The 24,391-nt window shown below is 51.6% G+C and overlaps 1 protein-coding gene across 1 annotated transcript in view; it reads right to left on the bottom strand.

Moving 5' to 3' along the window:
- Window positions 1-24,391, bottom strand: part of CPNE9 (copine family member 9) — a 1,043,154-nt gene that overhangs the window by 98,962 nt on the left and 919,801 nt on the right. The window contains exon 9 of the mRNA XM_069206140.1: window positions 9,434-9,537. Coding sequence (XP_069062241.1) covers window positions 9,434-9,537 — 104 coding nt within the window. The remainder of the gene's footprint in view (window positions 1-9,433; window positions 9,538-24,391) is intronic.

The following is a 24,391-nucleotide window of genomic DNA, read 5'->3' as shown; positions in this document are numbered from 1 at the left end:
GCCCAACATCAACACTGCAATACCAGATCACCCACTGCAAACGCATCATCAAGCCTGGCGAAGGAACCACCATCATACACAAGGAATCGATCCAATGCACCACCACTAATGATAACTTCACCCCAGCCATGGAACACTTCATCTTCTGACTCCAAATAGACAGCAAAACACCATCAGGGGCACCCTCAACTACTGTCCTCAAAGACCACATCCAACATTCTGCAACTTCATCACCAACTTCTTCGCCCCCCTTATCATAGACTCTAACAACTACATTTTGCTTGGTGGTCTCAACTTCCATCTCGACGACCACAATGACATTAACACTACCAAACTCCTTGACAGCATGAACAACATCAGACTCACCCAACACGTCCATGACCCCATGTACACCACACGCTAGACCCCATCTTCAACTCCAGCGACTGCTTCAGGTACAGTCACATCACAGAACTCACCTGGACCAATCACTCCATCATCCACTTCAATACCACCCACTCACGGACCTCAACCCTAGTTTGCCCAATGCCCTCACTGCAGCTGGAACAAAGTCTAAAAGGACACATGGGTCAAACCCAGTGCTTAATTTGTATTTGTGGTTTCTGGTGCGGGGCACCAGCACTTATTTTTGAGGGCCTGCACTAATTTTTCTGCCTCAAGTATTTACTGCGAGCAAAAGACACATATGGAAAAGATGGAGGATGAGAAAAATGAAAAGTGTCACAATGGGATAAAGCAGAAAGCTGCAAGAGTGAGCTGAAGGGGCACGGAGTGGCTGTAAATGGATGTAATAGGCCTGAGATGGCTTTAGGATTATGCTGCCTCAGTATTCCATGCTCGCACATTTAATTGCAGCAGCCGTGTGTTTAAGAGGAGGGCTTTGGGCACCAGCACATTTTAATTTACAGATTAAGCACTGTTCAAAGCCCTCAACATCACCCACGCTATCTCTCCAAGAACCTAGGCCAGAACATCAGAAACTTCAACAATTGGATCACCAACTGCGCCAAAAGCGTTTCTCCTGTTGGCAACAATACCCACAGAAGGTCCACCAAGCAAGCTAGCTGGTACACTGAAGACCTCAGAACTTCTAAACAACAGTGTAAACAACTGGAAAAGAGATGGTGCACCAGCAAGGACTCGGCCAACAAGTGTGCCTTCAAGACAGTCCTCAACCTTTACCACAGACAGCTGAGGGAAACAAAGAAAAAGGCTTTAGCCTCACACATCGAATCAAACTCTAATAACAGCAAAGAACTCTTCAACATCATCAAATAATTCTCCAACCCCCTCAGATGCAACACAGAGGAACTGTGCATCAACTCTGCAGACTTCTTCCACAACAAGATTGCCAACATCTACAGAAACTTCAAACCCCAACCCAAGGCCACCAACTTCTTCAAGCAACACAACAACCCCGCTACCACCACAGATATCCGACTCACCAAATGAAGCCAGCTCGCCCCACAGGGCACTGCCTCCATTTTGAACTATATCCACTAAGGGGCCACAACCAACCCATGCCCTCACCACAAAGGGGCTCCAACCAACCCAGGCCCTCACCACATCTTCAACGTAGGTGAAGTGAGAACCAGCCACGTACTCACCAATTTATTCAACACCTCAATTGCCACAGCCACCTTCCTCGAGGACTAGAAACACACAGAAATCAATGCCTACTAAAGAAACCATCACCAGACCCCAGCAAACTGTAATTGAAGCTTGCAGTATTGCTGTCCATAGTCTACTCATTATGTGTGAGGGAAGCTTGCATTACTACTGATAGTGCTGTATCTGCTGTGTGTATCGGAGAAGCTTGTACTCATGCTGTAGAAACTGTAATTGAGAGTTGCTCTTCTGCCTGTGCTGAATGCACTTGTCTGCATGAGGGAAGCTTGAATTACCAGTGTCCATACCCTAGTTGTTGTTCTAAAGAGGGAAGCTTGCAGCTCATATATATTATTTAGACATTTATTTGTAATGGGGACATAGCAAATTAAATCACCTCAAGGCACTAAACGGCAAGTATGAAACATGAGGCAAAGCAAAATCAGAGCCCAATGAACAGACATGTTTTTTGCAACCTTCCTGAACTGGATAAGTGTAGAATTGTAAACTTGTTATGTATGTCTGTCCTGTACAAATGCAACCAAGGAAAGCAGAGTGTGGTTTCTGTCCTCATCCTGAGGGACGTTCTCAGATAAAGTGTGTGATCACTTCTACACGCACACCTTGTTTTGAAGTCAGACTATCTCCTGAACTGAGTTATACACAGGACCAGGCACGGTTTTACCCATCAAGCATGAAGGTGTCTCATCGAGCAGACATTCTTAGGTCAGGCAAAGTTGCGTAAACTCAACTCACTTCCGTCACCTGCAGCCTAAGAGGCTGTTTAATGGAGGATGGTGGGGCTTGCCAAATTCAGACACACAGAAGCATATTCAGCCCTCGGTCTTTTGATTTGCTGCTGTGATATGCTTGTGTGTGTCTTATTTCTTTTCTGAAGTCTTGTATTGAGTGTGTCTAGTTTCCAAGTTTCGTTTTGCGTTACTAAGTACTCATACCATTGATTTTACAATGTTCTTTAGGCACGAACGTTGATATTCTGTGTTGTTGAAGTTTAAATAAGCCCCTTATAATTGACAATTTTTGCACATGAGTTTGTACTGAACACAGAGGGCCTCATTATGACCCTGGCGGTAGAGAACCGCCAGGGCCAACGGGGGCGGGAGCACCGCCGACAGGCCGGCGGTGCTCCCTTGGGCATTCTGACCGCGGCGCTTTGGCCGCGGTCAGAAAGGGAAAACCGGCGGTCTCCCGCCGGTTTTCCACTGCCCCTAAGAATCCTCCAAGGCGGCGCAGCTCGCTGCGCCGCCGAGGGGATTCTGACAATGCTTACCGCCATCCTGTTCCTGGCGGCTCGCCCGCCAGGAACAGGATGGCGGTAAGGATTGTCGTGGGGCCCCTGGGGGCCCCTGCAGTGCCCATGCCAATGGCATGGGCACTGCAGGGGCCCCCGTAAGAGGGCCCGCTAGTATTTCACTGTCTGCGTAGCAGACAGTGAAATACGCGACGGGTGCAGTAGCACCCGTCGCACCTTCCCACACCGCCGGCTCGATTACGAGCCGGCTTCATGGTGGGAAGGTCGTTTTCCCCTGGGCTGGCGGGCGGCCTCTGAACCGCGGAGCGGTACTTTGGAGGGGGGAAGTCTGGCGGGCGGAATGAGGGCCAGAATCTGGAAGAACCTCCAGGTTTTTACTTTCTTTGTAAGTTAGTGCCAAAGCCTGACTGGAAAAGGTGAGTTGTGTAGAGCAATCAGATAAATGAAGAGGGCCCAAAGCTGGTCTAACCAGTCCACTGCTACTCCCTTAGCTAGGGAGGACCTTGACAACCTCCGGTACTGCATCAAGGCCCCCCTGTGCACCGCGAACACACGTACACATCCATGTGCCGCCTGTGTAAGGACAGGACCGAGGACACAGGTGATGTATTAAGCCCTTAAGGGTCTATTGTGTGGAACAGAGATCATAAAAGGGGGGCTTAGAGTACCCCACAGCTCACCTTCACTAGGTCGTAGGAGCAAAACATCACCTTGATCAAAAGTTCCCAATGTAATAAAACTGAACAGACTCATATCACAGATGAAACTTGAATCCAGGGAGAAGATTGGGGCTTTCATTTAGAGTTTGGCGGATGGGGTTACGCTGTCACAAATGTGACGGATATCCTGTCTGCCGTATTACTGGGCTTTTAACCACGCCCACCTCACGCCCATCACTACCACTCTTTCGTGGGCTTGCCTTTTAAAGATCCCTTGGTGGCATTGGTAAATGGTTGACCTTTGTCCCTCCTTGGGGAGCTTTCGTTGGCCATCGCACCCTGTTACATGGCTAATTACACTTTTGCCGATAAGCTTGACTGCGAGCGAACTTCTTTTTCTTTTTGTGTCTCTGCACGCTGATGCTCATGGCGGCCGTGGCGCTGTGAATCGGCTCACTTATGTGAAATTTTTTACTTTCAATTTTCAATTTATGTGGCAAGAAAAGTCAGATTAGGAGTTTACAATGGTGATAGTAGCTTTAACTCGAGCAAATGTGAGACCCATTTCATTGCAAATGCTTGTTTTTCCCGTTGGCGAAGGTGACACATCTGGTTCCAGCCTCGAGGTTCTTAGCAGAAGGATATGGTGATAAGAGGTAGGACCAGGGAAGGGATGAGATTGTGGTGGTCTACTCCTGCTGGGGCCACAGGCAATAGAATGGTGATGGATCTAGGCCGGTTTGGTCCAGGGGGGCAATGGGGCGGTGGTAGACCCACACTTGCTTGGATCAGAGGAGTGGGGCAGTTGGAGATCTAGGCCTGCTGGGTCTCTAGGGTGCCATGTTTATTTTTGATGAACAATTTTTGTTGACCTTTGCAATTATGACACATAGAAAGCATGATATCATACCAGAGAAAATACAAGGATATAGGATCTTTTAAAATAAATCTCTGTCTCTGTTCCTCCCCCAATCCCAATAAATCAGTCATCAATGACGGGCACATCATCCTATTTAGTAGATAAATCATGATATTCCCACCGTTCACCCCAAGGTTTCAATAATTTTTTAGGCCGACCATGGGAACTGTGGGACGGTTCCTCCTGTCCAGCACATCAATCCATGCCAGAGCGCCATTGTGTCAACTTCAATTCTAGGATTACAAGATGTCCCTTTTCACCACTAGGGTCACTAGGTCCACAAGAGCTCTGTTCCCCCGGGAGCCTGAAAGATCCTCTATCTTGCCCAGCAGTGCCAATTTGGGAGTCAGATGATTGGAGCCTGGCGCCATGTTTGTAAGGGGGTGTGTCCATGCGGTCAGACAGCTGTGGCATCAGGACCACCAGGGAAGCCACTGAGAACAGGAAAGGAGACAGGCCTGGACAAAGGTTGGGAAGTTAGAAGCGGGCCAGTTGGTGCAAGAAATAGGTTTGCCAAATGGGATGGGGTGAGTAACAGCGAGCAGGGGGCAGGGGATGTGATACAGATAATAGGATAGGGCCCAAAAACATGATGTAAGGAGGAGATCAAGGAACTACAAGCTTCTGGACATCTTACCCTCCTTTCCTTAAGATAATGATGACTGCCTCTACTTCTGCTTACCAACATCTAAGGAAACACATTATTTAAGATAACACCTAAATATTAGTTCTTTTAGAGTTACAGCTCCATTCTTTGTTGGAAGTAAGCCCCTTCTTGCCTAGTAAACAGCCCCTGGAGAGCTCAGACATCCTATATTTTTTCTTGCCTACTAAACAGCCCCTGGAGAGCTCAGACATCCTATATTTTAAATATTGTCACATCTTCTGCCCGTTCCTTGGACTGGGACAAAGGGTGGGTGAAGAGGTTGGGCAGTGTTGCCATCATGTTGTGTCAGTACTATGGCACCAAATTGTCTTCCTAATGGGGGAGGTCAATTTGTACAATTCTGGGTCTTCCATTGATGAGTTGTGTATGTTTGTTTGTGTGCAGTTTCTAGACATTTGCCAGCTGCCCAGTTTAATAAGGGTTGGTGTTGCTTAATATTAAAACGAGTTAGGTCCTGATAAAGCTGTTTGCTGGGTGCTATGTGAATAAATGGTGGTGCAGAAGTTTTTTGCCACTTTTGGTTCAGACTGGTAGCGGGCGGTCGGTATCCTGGCACATCCAGATGGATTTCTAGACAGCATTGTGAGAAAGGTAACAGGTATGATGCAAAGCTGTTTGTGTGTCGGAGTTGCACGTCTACGTTGCGGGTAGATGAATGATTCTAAGATGCAAGGTGGTGGATGGTGGGTGTTGTTGCCCTGACGTCATGCTAATCTGAAAGGATGTCTTTCACTTCAAACCCGTCGCACAAGAAAGAACCATTGAAGGCACCACCTTCTCCCAGCAGACTGCCAAACTATGGAACTCTCTCCCACCAAAGGTAAGAGTTACTGAGGGGAATCCCCCCACTCTGCCTAGTATGTGATCTGCCCTTCCCCTGTCGTGTGCCGATTAACCTCTCTCCCTCTGCTCTCCCTATGATGTGATCTACCTTCACAATCCCTCACTTTTGCTGATGAATCTCTCTCCCTCTGCTCTCCCTCTTATGTGTTCTACCTTCACACTCCCTCACTTGTGCTGATGAATCTCTCTCCCTCTGCTTTCCCTATTATGTGATCTACTTTCACACTCCCTCACTTGTGCTGATGGATCTCTCTCCATATGCTCTCCCTATTATGTGTTCTACCTTCACACTCCCTCACTTGTGCTGATGAATCTCTCTCCCTCTACTCTCTCTAGCATGTGATCTGCCTTTATTGCCTTTGGAACCAGCGCATCTCAGACCCGTCACATCGCCGCTACTGCATGAAGAAAATCAACGCATCTTGCTACTGCGTGGGAAAGATTAACGCATTGCCTCTGCTGCTGGATGAACACAGAGGCATCGCTTCAGCCTGCTCTCCACATCTCCGTCGTCATCGTAACCAAGATTAAGGTACTTTTGTTCAGCAGGCCTCAATGGATCCCTTTATCCAGCCTGCGCTCCATTGCAGTCGGCCTGAACTTTTCACTTTGTTCCACTTCGGGGTGACTAGATATCCCCAATTGGTGCTTCTAACCGCTACTGCACAGTTTATTCTTTAAAAATTCATAACTCAAGTTCTACTTATTAGATTTTTGTTGTTTTGGTCTTGTTTTATTTATTAAACTCAGTTCTATGTTTCTAACATAGTGTGGAATTCTTTTTGTGTGGTGTTTTCACTGTTTTACTGTTTGAAGTGTTGTACAAATACTTTACACATTGCCTTCAAGTTGAGCCTGACTGCTCTGTGCCAAGCTAGCAGAGGGTGGCCACAGTTTAATTTGGGGATTGCGGGTGTCTCCCCGGACTAGGTTTATGGTCACTGCTTGATTAGCATCACAACCAGTCAACCAGGAACCCCATTTCTAACACTCTACCTCTGTTCTGCCTCACATGTAATCTGCCTTCACCATCCTCACGTGTGCCAATGAATCTCTCTTCCTCTGCTCTCTCTAGCATGTGATCTTCCTTCACTCTCCTCAAGTGTGTCGATGAATCTCTCTCCCCCTGCTTTCCCTAGCATGTAATCTTCCTTCACTCTCCTCAAGTGTGCCGATGAATCTCTCTCCCTCTGCGCTCCCTTGCATGTAATCTGCCTTCACGCCCCTCACATGTGCCGATGAATCTCTCTCCCTTGCATGTGATCTGCTTTCACTCTCACATGTGCTAATGAATCTCCCCCCTCTGCGCTCCCTCGTATGTGATCTGCCTTCACTCTCCTCACATGTGCTGATGAATCTCCACTCTCTGCGCTCCCTTGCATGTGATCTGCCTTCACTCTCCTCATATGTGCTGATGAATCTCTCTCCCCTGTTCTCCCATGCATGTGATCTGCCTTCACTCTCCTCACATGTGCCGATGAATCTCTCTCCCTTGCATGTGATCTGCCTTCACTCTCCTCACATGTGCTGATTAATCTTTCTCCCTCTGCTCCCCCTAGCATGTGATCTGCCATCACTCTCATCACATGTTCTGATGTATCTCTCTCCCTCTTTGCTCTCCCTAGCATGTGATCTGCCATCACTCGCCTCACGTGTGCCGATTAATATCTCTCTCTCTGCTCCCCCTCACATGTGCTCTGCCTTCACTCTCACTCCCATGTGCAGATGAGTCTCTCCCTCTTTGCTCTCCCTAGCATGTGATCTGCCTTCACTCTCCTTCACATGTCGATGAATCTCTCTCTTGCATGTTCTCCCTTTTGTGTACCTATGAACCTCTTTCCCTCCTCTCTCCCTCCACTTGATCTGCCATCTCTCCCCCTCACGTGTGCTGATGAATCTCTCTCCCTCTGCTCTCCCTAAAGTGTGATCTGCCATCACTCCTCTCATGTGTGCCGATGTGTCTCTCTCCCTTCACTCTCCCTAGCATGTGATCTCCCTCGCGTGTCTCTCTCTGCTCTCCCTCGCATGTGATCTTCCTTCACTCACCTCAGGTGTCGCATGTGATCTCCCTCGCATGTGATCTGCCTTCACTCACCCCACGTGTCGCATGTGATCTCCCTCGCATGTGATCTCCCTAGCGTGTCTCTCTCTGCTCTCCGTCGCATGTGATCTGCCTTCACTCACCTCACATGCCACATGTGGTCTCCCTCGCGTGTGATCTGCCTTCACTCTTCTCACATGTGCCGATGAATCTCTGCCCCCCTGCTCCCCTTAGCATGTGATCTGCCTTCACTCACCTCACGTGTCGCACTGCCTTCACTCACCTCACATGTTGCATGTGGTCTCCCTAGCGTGTCTCTCTCTGCTCTCCCTCGCATGTGATCTGCCTTCACTCACCTCACGTGTCCCATGTGATCTCCCTCGCATGTGATCTGCCTTCACTCACCCCACGTGTCGCATGTGATCTCCTCGCATGTGATCTCCCTAGTGTGTCTCTTTCTGCTCTCCTTCGCATGTGATCTGCCTTCACTCACCTCACATGCCACATGTGGTCTCCCTCGCGTGTGATCTGCCTTCACTCTTCTCACATGTGCCGATGAATCTCTGCCCCCCTGCTCCCCTTAGCATGTGATCTGCCTTCACTCACCTCACGTGTCGCACTGCCTTCACTCACCTCACATGTCGCATGTGGTCTCCCTAGCGTGTCTCTCTCTGCTCTCCCTCGCATGTGATCTGCCTTCACTCACCTCACGTGTCGCATGTGATCTCCCTTGCATGTGAACTGCCTTCACTCACCTCACATGTCGCATGTGGTCTCCCTAGCGTGTCTCTCTCTGCTCTCCCTCGCATGTGATCTGCCTTCACTCACCTCACATGTCGCATGTGATCTCCCTTGCATGTGATCTGCCTTCACTCACCTCACATGTCGCATGTGGTCTTCCTAGCGTGTCTCTCTATGCTCTCCCTCGCATGTGATCTGCCTTCACTCACCTCACGTGTCGCATGTGATCTCCCTTGCATGTGATCTGCCTTCACTCACCTCACGTGTTGCATGTGTTCTCCCTCGCCTGTGTGATCTCCTTTCCCTCTCCCTCAGACCTGCCCATGTATCTCGCTCCCTAGCATGTGATCTACTACCGGGGCATTTTGAACCAACTCCCAACTAAACATGATCCACCGCATAATTCTGGAGCACTGATGCACAACTAGGCACTTTTAGGGTTCACCCACGTCCTGTTGATTCATCTCAGGCAAAGCATCCGTGGTGAATAAACCCCTGAAGTGATTTCTTGAGAGCACAAGACTGATCCCAATAGCCACCGGTCACTGGATTAACCTCTGACCCTGGGCCCCAGTGTAGTGTGCTAGTCGGTGTAAAGCGCCTCACTGCCTCGTCAGGGGTGGTAAGCGCTATTTAAGTACAATGCAATGGATACGTAAGTTCCGAGAGCAGGATTACTCACGTGCCGTCCTCGTTACTTCGGTAAAACACCAGGAAGGGGTCCGACTTGCCGAAGAAGTCCTTCTTGTCCAGTTTGTTGGCGCACAGCTGCATGGTGGCGATGTCCTGCAAGGAAGAGATGGACATCTCAGGACCCGACAGGTGATGCAACAGGTGCCGCTTCAAGGCGCCCCGAGGCGGCCTGCCATCCCCGCCTGGGTGCCCTGGGGCAGGGAGCTGGGCGGAAGGATATGTCTAATGTGCTGTGACAGGGCCCCTGGCCTGTCAGGCAGGGGCGGGAGGACTCAGGTCTGTCCATCACTGTGAGGGGGACAAGCAGACAAGGCCTGATCTGGGCAGAAGATGCAACCTGTGAAAGGCCGGCGGGGCTGGGGCACAGTCAGTCACATCACATGCTTATATGACACGACTGACTCTGCTCTATCCCTCCCACACTCTCCAAGGCATCGGCCTGTTGGGAGTTCAGTCTCTTTGCTGTTGTCCATTCTGTCAGTGCTGTGTCAGTACATTTTACAAAATGTATTCAGCCCCACTCAGCAGTGGTGATCAGACCTGGTCTAATGTAATCATTGCTAAACATCCATCATTTCTGTACCTTCAGTCACCTGTCAGATGCCACGGGTGATTCCAAGCCCAGCCTTAGCGCTGGTGGCGCCCTGTGCCCCAGTGACCACCTTCGCCACGGACTCCCCCCACTATCACCCTTTAACAGAGCCCCTCAAGTCTCTATAACCACCTTACAGCGCCACTCATACCAGTGGAGGGTCTCACGGCACTTTCCATTGCACACACACTAACAGCGACAATCAGTCATGTGTGTAAATCACTGTAGAGCAGATGTTACATAAGAGAGACACTACAAGGTGTAGGACTCGTCATCCCCACTGGTAGGGTGAACAGTTTAAAAGCACAAACTCAGAATTTGAAGAGTAACACCATGGTTTGGGATTCCCTTTAATCAGAAGAATTCATTTCTACCCAAATGAACCCTTTTATTTTTGCAAAATTCTGAAAGTGAAAGACTGGTGAAAACTCATAACTCTCTAATCAATATCTTGCAGTTTGCATGCAGTTCCTTGGTGACAGTTAATAACTCACTGTTCTATATTAGGATTTTAATTAATAAACCACAAGTAAGAAAAGGACAACTCTGACAAGAGTAGTAACCATTGACCTATTTGCAGTTTGTGATCTGCGTGGTACATGTTCTTTGCAGCAGGAATATTAACCCTCTGCGCTACCTTAAACCGCCAGACAAAACTTCGATCTCTCTCCAGGCAGAACATTAATCACAGAGTTATCTTGACATTTTAATTGCTGCCTGAAAATTGCTGGAAGCAAGGAGCACCGCAGCAGGTGCTTTTAAAGCCATAATATGCCCTGCAAACATGGCCTCTCCGGGCAGCAGTCTCAGCAGAGAGGCCAAACATTAACGTGCAAAAATGTGTCACCGGAGAGAGGCCAGGGACTGAAGGCAGTATGAGAGAGGCTGGCACTGCCGGGCACCGAACAAGGGCCAGCATTACTGGCTGGTGTGCACAGCTCTGCAGCGGAGTGAGAAGCTGCTGGGCGTCAGCGCTACGAGGCCGAGTGTGAGCAGCGAGGCGCTCGAGGGCAGAACCAGTGGGGCAGAAACACAGGGTCACGCTGGTGACTCCCAGGGGCGCAGCCAGGGTGCCACGGGCCCTAATGCAAGCAAGGACAGTGAGACCCCATGTGGGTATTACTATCTACTATTGGGGTGCATCCCTGGACCTCGATGTCACTGCACCTGCTGCACTAACGGTGACTGCGCACCTGCTTAGTGAGACCCCAACTTCCTCATTCTACTTCTTTCCCTCTCTCCTCCCAGTACCGACCATCCCTCATCTCTCTCTTCCATCCTCCCTTCTTTTTCTAATCCTCCGTTCCTTCCTTCCTCCCGATCCCCATCCATCTCTTACCTCCCTCTCACCCTCCTCTCTGTCCCCTTCCTGTCCCCTTCCTCTCTCCCCCTCTTCTGTCTCCCCCTCCTCTCTGTCCCCTTCCTCTCCGCCTTTCTCCCCCTCTTCTGTCCCTCCCCCTCTTCTCTGTCCCCTTCCTCTCTGCCTCTCTCTCCCTCTTCTGTCTCTCACCCTCCTCTCTGTCCCCTTCCTCTCCGCCTCTCTCCCCCCTCACCCTCCTCTCTGTCCCCTTCCTCTCCGCCTCTCTCTCCCTCTCTTCTGTCCCACACCCTACTCTCTCTGTCCCCTTCCTCTTCATCTCTTCCGTCTCCCCCCTCCTCTCTGTCCCCTTCCTCTCCGCCTCTCTCACCCTCCTCTCTGTCCCCTTCCCCTCTCCCCCTCTTCTGTCTCTCCCCCTCCTCTCTGTCCCCGTCTTCTCCGCCTCTCTCCCTTCTCACCCTCCTATATGTCCCCTTCCTCTCTCCCCTCTCTTCTGTCTCTCACCCTCCTCTCTGTCCCCTTCCTCTTCACCTCTTCTGTCTCTCCCCTCCTCTCTGTCCCCTTCCTCTCCGCCTCTCTCCCCCCTCACCCTCTTCTCTGTCCCCTTCCTCTCTCCCCCTCTTCTGACCCTCACCCTCCTCTCTGTCCCCTTCCTGTCCCCGTCTCCTCTCCCTCTCCCCTGTCTCCCCCTCATCTCTGTCCCCTTCCTCTCCGCCTCCCTGCCCCTCTCTTCTGTCTCCCCCTCCTCTCTGTCCCCTTCTTCTCCGCCTCTCTCCCCCTCTTCTGTCTCTCACCCTCCTCTCTGTCCTCTCTCCCCTCTCATCTGTCTCTCCCCCTCCTCTCTGTTCCCTTCCTCTCCCCCTCTTCTGTCTCTCCCCCTCCTCTCTGTCCCCTTCCTCTCCGCCTCTCTCCCCCTCTCAACCTCGTCTCTGTCCCCTTCCTCTCCGCCTCTCTCCCGCTCTTCTGTCTCTCCCCCTCCTCTCTGTCCCCGTCCTCTCCGCCTCTCTCCCCCTCTCACCCACCTCTCTGTCCCCTTCCTCTCTACCCCTCTTCTGTCTCTCCCCTCCTCTCTGTCCCCTTCCTCTCCCCCTCTTCTGTCTCTCCCCCTCCTCTCTGTCCCCTTCCTCTTCACCTCTCTCCCCCTCTCCCCCTCCTCTCTGTACCCTTCCTCTCCGCCTCTCTCTCCCTCTTCTGTCTCTCCCCCTCCTCTCTGTCCCCTTCCTCTCCGCCTCTCTCTCCCTCTTCTGTCTCTCACCCTGCTCTCTGTCCCCTCCTCTGCCTCTCTCCTCCCTCCTCTCTGTCCCCTTCCTCTCTCTCCCTCTTCTGTCTCTCACCCTCCTCTCTGTCCCCTCCTCTGCCTCTCTCGTCCCTCCTCTCTGTCCCCTTCCTCTCTCTCCCTCTTCTGTCTCTCACCCTCCTCTCTGTCACCTTCATCTCCGCCTCTCTCCCCCTCTTCTGTCTCTCGCCCTCCTCTCTGTCCCCTTCCTGTCCCCGTCTCCTCTCCCTCTCCTCTGTCTCCCCCTCCTCTCTGTCCCCTTCCCCTCCGCCTCTCTCCCCCTCTTCTGTCCCTCACCCTCCTATCTGTCCCCTTCCTCTCCCCGTCTAGTCTCTCCCTCTCTTCTGTCTCACCCCCTCCTCTCTGTCCCCTTCCTCTCCCAGTCTAGCCTCTCCCTCTCTTCTATCTCTCCCCCTCCTCTCTGTCCCCTTCCTCTCCCCCTCTTCTGTCTCCCCCCCTCCTCTCTGTCCCCTTCCTCTCCGCCTCTCGCCCCCTCTCACCCTCCTGTCTGCCCCTTCCTCTCTCCCCCTTCTGTCCCTCACCCTCCTCTCTGTCCCCTTCCTCTCCCCGTCTAGTCTCTCCCTCTCTTCTGTCTCTCCCCCTCCTCTTTGTCCCCTTCCTCTCCCCCTCTTCTGTCTCTCCCCCTCCTCTCTGTCCCCTTCCTCTCCACCTCTCTCCCCCTCTCCCCCTCCTCTCTGTCCCCTTCCTCTCTGCCTCTTTCCCCCTCTCACCCTCCTCTCTGTCCCCTTCCTCTCTCCTCTGTCTCTCCCCCTCCTCTCTGTCCCCTTCCTCTCCCCGTCTAGTCTCTCCCTCTCTTCTGTCTCTCCCCTTCCTCTCTGTCCCCTTCCTCTCCCCCTCTTCTGTCTCTCCCCCTCCTCTCTGTCCCCTTCCTCTCTCCCCTCTCTTCTGTCCCTCACCCTCCTCTCTGTCCCCTTCCTCTTCACCTCTCTTCCCCTCTCACCCTCCTCTCTGTCCCCTTCCTCTCCGCCTCTCTCCTCCTCTTCTGTCTCTCGCCCTCCTCTCTGTCCCCTTCCTCTCCGCCTCTTTCCCCCTCTCACCCTCCTCTCTGTCCCCTTCCTCTCTCCCCTCTCTTCTGTCTCTCACCCTCCTCTCTGTCCCCTTCCTCTTCACCTCTCTCCCCCTCTCACCCTCCTCTCTGTCCCCTTCCCCTCCGCCTCTCTCTCCCTCCCTTCTGTCCCACACCCTCCTCTCTGTCCCCTTCCTCTCCGCCTCTCTCCCCCTCCTCTCTGTCCCCTCCTCTCCGCCTCTCTCTCCCTCTTCTGTCTCCCACCCTCCTCTCTGTCCCCTCCTCTCTGCCTCTCCTCCCTCCTCCCTGTCCTCTTCCTCTCTCTTCCTCTTCTGTCTCTCATCCTCCTCTCTGTCCCCTTCCTCTCCGCTTCTCTCCCCCTCTTCTGCCTCTCACCCTCCTCTCTGTCCCCTTCCTCTCCGCCTCTCTCCCCCTCGTCTGTCTCTCACCCTCCTCTCTGTCCCCTTCCTCTCCACCCTCTCCTCTCTTCTGTCTCTCACCCTCCTCTCTGACCCCTTCCTCTCCGCCTCTCTCTCCCTCTTCTGTCTCTCCCCCTCCTCTCTGTCCCCTTCCTCTCTGCCTCTCTCCCCCTCTTCTGTCTCTCCCCCTCCTCTCTGACCCCTTTCTCTCCGCCTCTCTCTCCCTCTTCTGTCTCTCACCCTCCTCTCTGTCCCCTTCCTCTCTCCCCCTCTTCTGTCTCTCCCCCTCCTCTCTGACCCTTTCTCTCCGCCTCTCTCTCCCTCACCCTCCTCTCTGTCCCCTTCCTCTCTCCCCCTCTTCTGTCTCTCCCCCTCCTCTCTGTCCCCTTTCTCTCCGCCTCTCTCCCCCTCACCCTCTTCTTTGTCCCCTTCATCTCTCCCCTCTCTTCTATCTCTCCCCCTCCTCTCTGTCCCCTTCCTCTCTGCCTCTCTCCCCCTCCCCCTCTTCTCTGTCCCCTTCCTCTCCCCCTCTCTTCTATCTCTCCCCCTCCTCACTGTCCCATTACTCTCCGCCTCTCTCCTCCCTCCTCTCTGTCCCTTGCTCTCTCCACCTTCTCTCCCTCTCCTCTCTGTCCCCTTCCTCTCCACCTCTCTCCCCTCTCACCCTCCTCTCTGTCCCCTTCCTCTCCGCCTCTCTCTCCCTCTCTTCTGTCCCACACCCTACTCTCTGTCCCCTTCCTCTCTCCCTCTTCTGTCTCTCCCCCTCCTCTCTGTCCCCTTCCTCCCCGCCTCTCTCCCCTCTTCTGTCTCTCCCCCTCCTCTCTGACCCCTTTCTCTCCGCCTCTCTCTCCCTCTTCTGTCTCTTACCCTCCTCTCTGTCCCCTTCCTCTCTCCCCCTCTTCACTCTCTCCCCCTCCTCTCTGTCCCCTTCCTCTCCGCCTCTCTCTCCCTCTTCTGTCTCTCACCCTCCTCTCTGTCCCCTTCCTCTCTCCCCCTCTTCTGTCTCTCCCTCTCCTCTCTGTCCCCTTCCTCTCCGCCTCTCTCCCCCTCTTCTCTGTCCCCTTCCTCTCTCCCCTCTCTTCTATCTCTCCCCCTCCTCTCTGTCCCCTTCCTCTCTGCCTCTCTCATCCCTCCTCTCTGTACCCTTCCTCTCCGCCTCTCTCCTCCCTTGTCTCTGTCCCTTCCTCTCTCCACCCTCTCTTCTGTCTCTCCCTCTCCTCTCTGTCCCCTTCCTCTGCGCCTCTCTCCCCCCCTCACCATCCTCTCTGTCCCCTTCCTCTCCGCCTCTCTCTCTTCTGTCCCACACCCAACTCTCTGTCCCATTCCTCTCTCCCTCTTCTGTCTCTCCCCCTCCTCTCTGTCCCCTTCCTCTCCGCCTCTCTCCTCTCTTCTGTCTCTACCCCTCCTCTCTGTCCCCTTCCCCTCTGCCTCTCCCCCCCTCTCTTCTGTCTCTCACCCTCCTCCCTGTCCCCTTCCTCTCCGCCTCTCTCCCCCTCTCTTCTGTCTCTCACCCTCCTCCCTGTCCCCTTCCTCTCCGCCTCTCTCCCCCTCTCTTCTGTCTCTCACCCTCCTCCCTGTCCCCTTCCTCTCCGCCTCTCTGCCCCTCTCTTCTGTCTCTCACCCTCCTCTCTGTCCCCTTCCTGTCCACCCCTCTCCTCCCTCTCTCCCCCTCTTCTCTGTCCCCTTCCTCTCCGCCTCTCTCCCCCTCTCTTCTGTCTCTCCCCCTCCTCTCTGTCCCCTTCCTCTCCGCCTCTCTCTCCCTCTTCTGTCTCTCACCCTCCTCTCTGTCCCCTTCCTCTCCGCCTCTCTCTCCCTCTTCTGTCTCTCACCCTCCTCTCTGTCACCTTCCTCTCCGCCTCTCTCCCCCTCTTCTGTCACTCCCCCTTCTTTCTGTCCCCTTCCTCTCCACCTCTCTCCCTCTCTTCTGTCTCTCACCCTCCTCTCTGTCCCCTTCCTCTGAATCTCTCTCCCCCTTCTGTCTCTCCCCCTCCTCTCTGTCCCCTTCCTCTCCACCTCTCTCCTCCCTCTCTTCTGTCTCTCACCTTCCTCTCTGTCCCCTTCCTCTCCGCCTCTCTCCCCCTCTTCTCTGTCCCCTTCCTCTCCGCCTTTCTCCCCCTCTTCTGTCTCTCCCCCTCCTCTCTGTTCCCTTCCTCCCCGCCTCTCTCCCCCTACTCTCTGTCCCCTTCCTCTCCGCCTCTCTGCCCCTCTTCTCTGTCCCCTTTCTCTCCGCCTCTCTCCTCCTCTTCTGTCTCTCTCCCTCCTCTCTGTCCCCTTCCTCTCCACCTTCTCCCCCTCTTCTGTCCCTCATCTTTTCTCTGCCCCCTTCCTCTTTGCCTCTCTCCTCCCTCTCTTATCTCTCCCCCTCTTCTTTGTCCTTTTGATCTCCCCCTCTTCTGTCTCTCACCTTCCCTCTCTCTCCGCTTCTCTCCCCCCTCTCCTCTGTCTCTCACCCTCTCTCTCCACCTCTCCCCCCTCCTCTGTTTCTCCCTCTCCCTCCCTCTCCGCCTCTCTCCCCCTCTCCTCTTTCTCTCACCCTCCCTCTCCACCTCTCCTCGCCCTCCTCTGTTTCTCCCTCTCCCATCCCTCTCCAGCTCTCTCTTCCTTCTCCTCTGTTTCTCCCTCTCCCTCCCTCTCCACCTCATTCCCCCCTCTCCTCTGTCTCTCACCCTCCCTTCCTCTCCGCCTCTCTCCCCCCTCTCCTCTGTTTCTCATCCTTCCTTCTCTCCTGATAATCTTAATCCTGGCCTCTGTGGTTATATTTCCCCTTCCAAGGCTCTCTTGCACTCCCTTCTCCTCTCTGATTCTTAACTGCTTCTCCTAGTTCTTCTTTCACCCCCTCCTTTTCTTTCATGCCTTTTGCGTTCTCCGGTTTTCGCTTGTCTTCTGTCCATCCATGGCCCCCGCCCCCACCCTCCCCAGAGAGTAAACACAGAACCAGGGCCCAGGCAGGCTCTGCCTCTGAAGCATGCTGACAGGGCAGCCCAATCACTGCAGGTGCTGCAGGACAGAATATCTCCCCCTCCCACTTCTGTGCCCTGGTGTCACTGCACCTGCTGCACCACTAGTAACCACACCTTCCCTGGGCACGGAATGTGGGCACGAATGCATGGGCACTAGTGGGAGGATAATGCTCATAGGAAAGATGCCAGCCAGTGGTGTCAGCTCACTAAACTCATAGCGCCTTGAAAATTCCTGATGTTATCCAAAAAAACTATGGGGTCACAGGACTTCAGTAGGAGCGTACGTGTGAGAAGATGGCACGTGGGACACTGTTATGTCAGGAGGTCATGTGTGTGAAGTGGAGTTACAGCATGTGTAACAGTGTTATTTAAGGAGGTCATGTGTGTGAGGATGGAGTTATAGCATATGGGACAGTGTTATTTAAGGAGGTCATGTGTGTGAAGATGGGGTTACAGCATGTGGGACAGTGTTATTTAAGGAGGTCATGTGTGTGAGGATGGAGTTATAGCACATGGGACAGTGTTATTTAAGGAGGTCATGTGTGTGAGGATGGAGTTACAGCATGTGGGACAGTGTTATTTAAGGAGGTCATGTGTGTGAAGATGGAGTAACATCATGTGGGACACTGTTATGTAAGGAGGTCATGTGTGTGAAGATGGAGTTACAGCATGTGGGACAATGTTATTAAAGGGGGTCATGTGTGTGAAGATGGGGTGTGAGTTACAGCATGTGGGACAGTATTATTTAAGGAGGTCATGTGTATGAAGCTGGGGTTACAGCAGGTGGGACATTGTTATTAAAGGGGGTCATGTGTGTGAAGATTGAGTTACAGCATGTGGGACAGTGTTATTTAAGGAGATCATGTGTGTGAAGATGGAGATACAGCAGGTGGGACAGTGTTATCTAAGGAGGTCATGTGTGTGAAGACAGAGTAACATCATGTGGGACAGTGTTATTTAAGGAGGTCATGTGTGTGAAGATGGAGTTACAGCAGGTGGAACAATGTTATTAAAGGGGGTCATGTGTGTGAAGATGGGGTGGGAGTTACAGCATGTGGGACAGTGCTATTTAAGGAGGTCATGTGTGTGAAGCTGGGGTTACAGCAGGTGGGACATTGTTATTTAAGGAGATCATGTGTGTGAAGATGGAGTTACAGCATGTGGGACAGTGTTATTTAAGGAGGTCATGTGTGTGAGGATGGAGTTACACCACGTGGGACAATGTTATTTCAAGAGGTCATGTGTGTGAAGCTGGGGTTACAGAATGTGGGACAGTGTTATTTAAGGAGGTCATGTGTGTGAAGATGGAGTTACAGCAGGTGGGACAATGTTATTAAAGGGGGTCATGTGTGTGAAGATGGGGTGGGAGTTACAGCATGTGGGACAGTGTTATTTAAGGAGGTCATGTGTGTGAAGCTGGGGTTACAGCAGGTGGGACAGTGTTCTTTAAGGAGATCGTGTGTGTGAAGATGGAGTTACAGCATGTGGTACAGTGTTATTTAAGGAGGTCTGAGTGTGAGGATGGAGTTACACCACGTGGGACAATGTTATGTCAAGAGATCATGTGTGTGAAGCTGGGGTTACAGAATGTGGGACAGTGTTCTTTAAGGAGGTCTTGTGTGTGAAGATGGGGTTACAGCATGTTGGACGATGTTATTTAAGGAGGTCATGTGTGTGAAGATGCAGGTAGAGCATGTGGGACAAAGCAGGTCATGTGTGTGAAGATGCAGTTACAGCATATGGGACAGGGTTATTTAAGGAGGTCATGTGTGTGAAGATGAGGTGGGAGTTACAGCATGTGGTACAATGTTTTTTAAGGAGGTCATGTTTGTGAGTATGGATTTACAGCATGTGGGACAATGTTATTTAAGGAGGTCATGTGTGTGAAGATGGAGTTACAGCATGTGAGATAATGTTATTTACGGAGGTCATGTGTGTAAGGATGGAGTTACAGCATGTGGGACAGTGTTATTTAAGGAGGTCATGTGTGTGAAGATGGAGTTACAGCATGTGGGACGACGTTATTTACGGAGGTCATGTGTGTGAGGATGGAGTTACAGCATGTGAGATAATGTTATTTAGGGAGGTCATGTGTGTGAAAATGGAGTTACAGCAAGTGGGACAATTTTATTTATGGAGGTCATGTGTGAAGATGAATTTACAGCATGTGGGACAATGTTATTTAAGGAGGTCATGTGTGTGAGTATGGATTTACAGCATGTGGGACGATGTTATTTAAGGAAGTCATGTGTGTGAAGATGGGGTTACAGCATGTGGGACAGTGTTATTTAAGGAGGTCATGTGTGTGAAGATTGAGTTACAACATGTGGGACAGTGTTATTTAAGGAGGTCATGTGTGTGAGTATGGATTTAGAGCATGTGGGACAATGTTATTAACGGAGGTCATGTGTGCCAAGATGGAGTTACAGCATGTGGGACACTGTTATTTAAGGAGGTCATGTGTGTGAAGCTGGAGTTACAGCACGTGGGACGATGTTATTTAAGGAGGTCACGTGTGTGAAGATGGAGTAACATCATGTGGGACAGTGTTATTAAAGGAGGTCATGTGTGTAAAGATGGGGTTACTGCATATGGGACGATGTTATTAAAGCAGGCCATGTGTGTGAAGATGGAGTTACAGCATGTGGGACACTGTTATGGAAGGAGGCCATGTGTGCGAAGATGGAGTTACAGCATGTGGGACAATGTTATTAAGGGGGATCATGTGTGCGAAGATGGGGGTGGAGTTACAGCATGTGGGACAGTGTTATTTAAGGATGTTGTGTGTAAAGATGGAGTTACAGCATCTGGGACAGTGTTATCAAAGGATGTCATGTGTGTGAAGATGGAGTTACAGCATCTGGGACAGTGTTATCTAAGGAGGTCATGTGTGTGAAGATGCAGGTACAGCATGTGGGACAGTGTTATTTAAGGAGGTCATGTGTGTAAGGATGGAGTTACAGGATGTCCGACAATGTTATTTAGGGAGGTCATGTGTGTGAAGCTGGAGTTACAGCATGCATGACAGTGTTATTTAAGGAGGTCGTGTGTGTGAACCTGGAGTAACAACATGTGGGACAGTGTTATTCAAGGAGGTCACATGTGTGAAGATGGAGTTACAGTATGTGGTACAATGTTTTTTAAGGAGGTCATGTGTGTAAGGATGGAGTTACATGATGTGGTACAATGTTTTTTAAGGAGGTCATGTGTGTAAGGATGGAGGTACATGATGTGGGTCAGTGTTATTTGAGGAGGTCACGTGTGTGAACATGGAGTTACAGCACGTGGACAGTGTTATTTAAGGAGATCACGTTTGTGAACATGGAGTTACAGCACGTGGTACAATGTTTTTTAAGGAGGTCATGTGTGTAAGGATGGAGTTACATGATGTGGGACAATGATGCCACGAAAAATAATGCTTTCTGTAAAATGAAACAGCAGAATGGACCGAACCACAAAATGCCTCGTCCTAATTACTGAGAAATAATGGAGCATAAAAATATCTAATAGCCCTGTTCACCGAATAAAGCCTCAGGCAAAAACAGGGTATTTAACAATGGTTCTCGGCAGATTGTTCACAGACCATGGCCATGAATAACTAGGCCATAGAAAATGGTGTAAAATAACTTGGAATATTGTGAGGTGGGATGCAGTCCTCAGACCTGTAGTAGGGCAGTGCCTACAACATTCATTTCATCATGTCACATATCACCTGAAAATATTCGAGGAACACAGGAGATCCTAGTCCTCTAACAAGTATTATCCAGTGCTTTTTTAAGATTCCGCCCAATAGCTTTATGTTATTCTGCCTACTGTCTGGTAAAATGTTTAGTCTCTGCAGTAGTCCACACTAATAAAAGAATTAAAGTACTCCCTGATGTACGTTATAAGGATATTGCACGTCACTGAGGACTTTCATAGCCACATAGAGGAAGGAGGTCGAAGGCTCAGTTCCTTTATAATGTTATGGCGCTCCGAGGTGGCTTGCAATATCCTTATCATGCACGCCAGGGGGTACTTTATCCCATATGATACATGGTCACACTATCATCTTTCCCAGAAACCACTTAAAACCTTTGTTCGTAGCCCTTTCATATGAAAGATCGAGCATGTTTGCAAACATCATGAATTAAAATACAATATCTTGTGCAAAAGTAAACCCATCAGAAACCTGTTAGAAATTTGTTGCAAACAGATATTAGAAACAGTTCAATACAAGTCAGTTTAAGAAAAAAGCTGCAGTAGCTCAGAATGTGTAGAAACCTGCAGAAAGAGTCCAGCTTTTCTCTAAGGAGTGAAAAAATTAAATATATTCTCTCTTCTTGTCCGTGTAAGGTATTAAAGTGGAGCAGAAGACAGAAAAGCAAAATTTCCTTTTGTTGCTTTAAACAGCTGCTTCAGTTATGCTCTGTGACCTGCCCTGCCTTTCACCTCGGCTGCTAGCTTTGTCAGCAAGCGCCAAGAAGTCAGAACTCAAGTGTAATAACTTATAATAGTCAAGTTCTGACATAGCTGAGTGTGGGTGCGTCACAAGTTGGGGATTATAAAGAAATGAGTGACTGCCATTTATTCAGGGTTTACAGAATCCCATGTATTATAAGGGAATAAAATGACTTTGTCCATTTTAATATATTATTCTGCAATCTTTTTTTATATAACACATAGGGGGTCATTCTGACCTCGGCGGTAAAAGGCGCCTACCGCCGGTCAGAAATCCTCCATAATCCCGCCGCGGTCGCGGAAACCCGCCACGGTCATTCTGACCCGCAGAAGGCAAACCTCCGAAAATCCGACCGCCACAACAGACCGCCAGACCAGCGGTCGGCGGAAAGGTGGAGGTGACAAAACCTCCACCGTCACGCCAACAGAAATACGCCCATGCCATTACGACCCATGAATCCACGCGGCGGTCATTCAAACGCGGTATTCCATTAGCGGGACACACCGCCGCGGTCAGAATACACACAAACGAACAAAACTCAGCCACATTGGACGATTTGAATCCCACACACCTGATACACATACACACACCACTCCCACACACACAATACAATATAAAACACACACCCACATCACCCACAAACCCCTACGCTAAAAAATTCGTAAAGAAGGCAAGAGCGAGACACCAGCATCCAAAAAATAACAGCCACAGCCACTCAACACCATCACCCACACACTATCCACACACAAAACAACACACACCACCACACTCAACTCACTTAAATACACATACTCCACCCCACACATCATACACACCACCCCATGGCACCCCAAAGACAACCCCGCTTCACAGACGAAGAACTCAGGGTCATGGTGGAGGAAATCGTTCGGGTAGAGCCCCAGCTGTTCGGCACACAGATACAATACACCAGCATTGCCCGGAGGACGGAGCTATGGCAGAGGATTGTCGACAGGGTGAACGCAGTGGGACAGCACCCCAGAAATCGGGAAGACATCAGGAAGCGATGGAACGACCTACGGGGGAAGGTGCGTTCCATGGTATCCAGGCACAACATCGCCGTGCAGAAGACTGGCGGAGGACCCCCACCTCAACCCCCACAATTCACATCATGGGAGGAGGAAGTCTTGAACATCCTGCATCCTGACGGCCTCACAGGAGTCGGCGGAGGAATGGATACTGGTAAGTTGAAGCTTCAATACTGCTTCCCCCCACCTGCATGCCAAATCAGACCCCCAACCCTCACCCCCATCCTCGAACCCCACCCTCACCCCCACCCCCATCCTCACCCCCACCCTCACCCCCACCACCATCCTCACCCCCACCACCATCCTCACCCCCACCCCCAGCACACCTATTCCCCGCCAATGTCTCACCATCACAACCCACACATCCCAAAACCTAGGCCTGCATGCGTCCACTAAGCATGGACACCCATCACCAAAGCATGCCCAATGCATATACACATCCCCCCCACAAGCCACCCTCACCAAAGCCCCCACACACGAATGCCAGCACTTGGGGACACGAGAACCCACAGATACACCCATATGCCACACATTGAAACTATAACCATACCTCTATACCCCTGCAGGACCCGACCGTCAACACACCACGGCGGAGGGGCCAGAATTCTCCACACCCCCCACCCAAGAGGCCGTCAGCGATGACAGCAGCTCTGTCGACCTGGACACCGATGACCAGCCCGGACCATCGGGGACCTCTGGACAGTCGGTTCCCCTCACACAGGCCCAGGCCACTACAGACCCTAACCCCTCTGGGAACACCAGCACAGCTCCCACCCAGCGGGCCCATGCCTCTGTCTCCAGGGCGCGTCAATCTGCGGTGTGTCTACCACTACAGGGCACCCAGGATAACCCACCATCCCAACAACAACAGGGACCTGGGGGCAGTGGTAGTGGGCACACCGGCCAGGGGGCAGAGGCCCAGGGAAACAGGGGAACTCAGAGGGCAGCTGTGCGACAGGGGGGGGAGGAGAGGCCCAGGGAACCCACTCTCCACGAGGTCCTCACCACCATCATGGGAGCATACAACCGCTCCCAGGAGACGATGGCGACGGTACTGGCCCGGTTCCAGGAGATCCAGGCACTGCAGGAGGAACACTATCGGGGGTACAGGGAGGACATCAGAGCCATCAACACCACCCTGGTTACCATGCTAGGGCTGCTGCAGGACCTCGTAAACACCAGGGCGGACACTGAACAACACCCAAGGGCCCCTGCCACTAGCCTGGACCAAGAACAGCCAACCACCTCCGCCGGCGCTAGTGGACAGGAGGCCCCCGCACAGCAGCAGCCCACCAGACCCCCACCTCCTGCAGGAGAAGAACCACCCCGCAAGAGGGCCCTGAGATCTCGCAAGAAGACAGAGTAGGATGTCAAGACCCCCGCCAGCAATGGATACCACCTGATGTCATCCCACTGTCCCACATTGTCACCCTGTCCATCCTTGAACTGCCCATGCTCCATCTCTCCACAGGCCTCTGGACAATGCACCTGTGTGACTGTTACTCTGGACTCTGCCATGGACATTCCTTCACCATAGCCCCCACCCACTTGAAACCACCCATCCCATTTTGAGCACTTCAATAAACACCTATTTTGCACCAAAATATCTGGAGTCTGGCTGTGATTTCAATAGATTGTAATTGACATGACAGTGCAAATATGTCCTTGTACATGGTGAAGTCAACAAACAGCTGCCACAAAGCTGTAGTCCATGGGGAAACGAAGCACAGGACTCGTAGTGGGGACCCCAGATCTGAAATAGGGAGGGAAAAGCCAAAACTCAGTCATCATACACTGGGGCAAATAGACAGGCAGCAGAGATGCTGGAGAGTAGTTAACATTTACTAAATTATCTTTGAAATGTTACC

This window comes from Pleurodeles waltl, chromosome 9, assembly GCF_031143425.1.
Source record: "Pleurodeles waltl isolate 20211129_DDA chromosome 9, aPleWal1.hap1.20221129, whole genome shotgun sequence".
Classification (NCBI taxonomy): Eukaryota; Metazoa; Chordata; class Amphibia; order Caudata; family Salamandridae; genus Pleurodeles; species Pleurodeles waltl.
The sequence above is the reverse complement of the archived record's forward strand: the minus strand, read 5'-3'. Positions and strand labels throughout refer to the sequence as shown.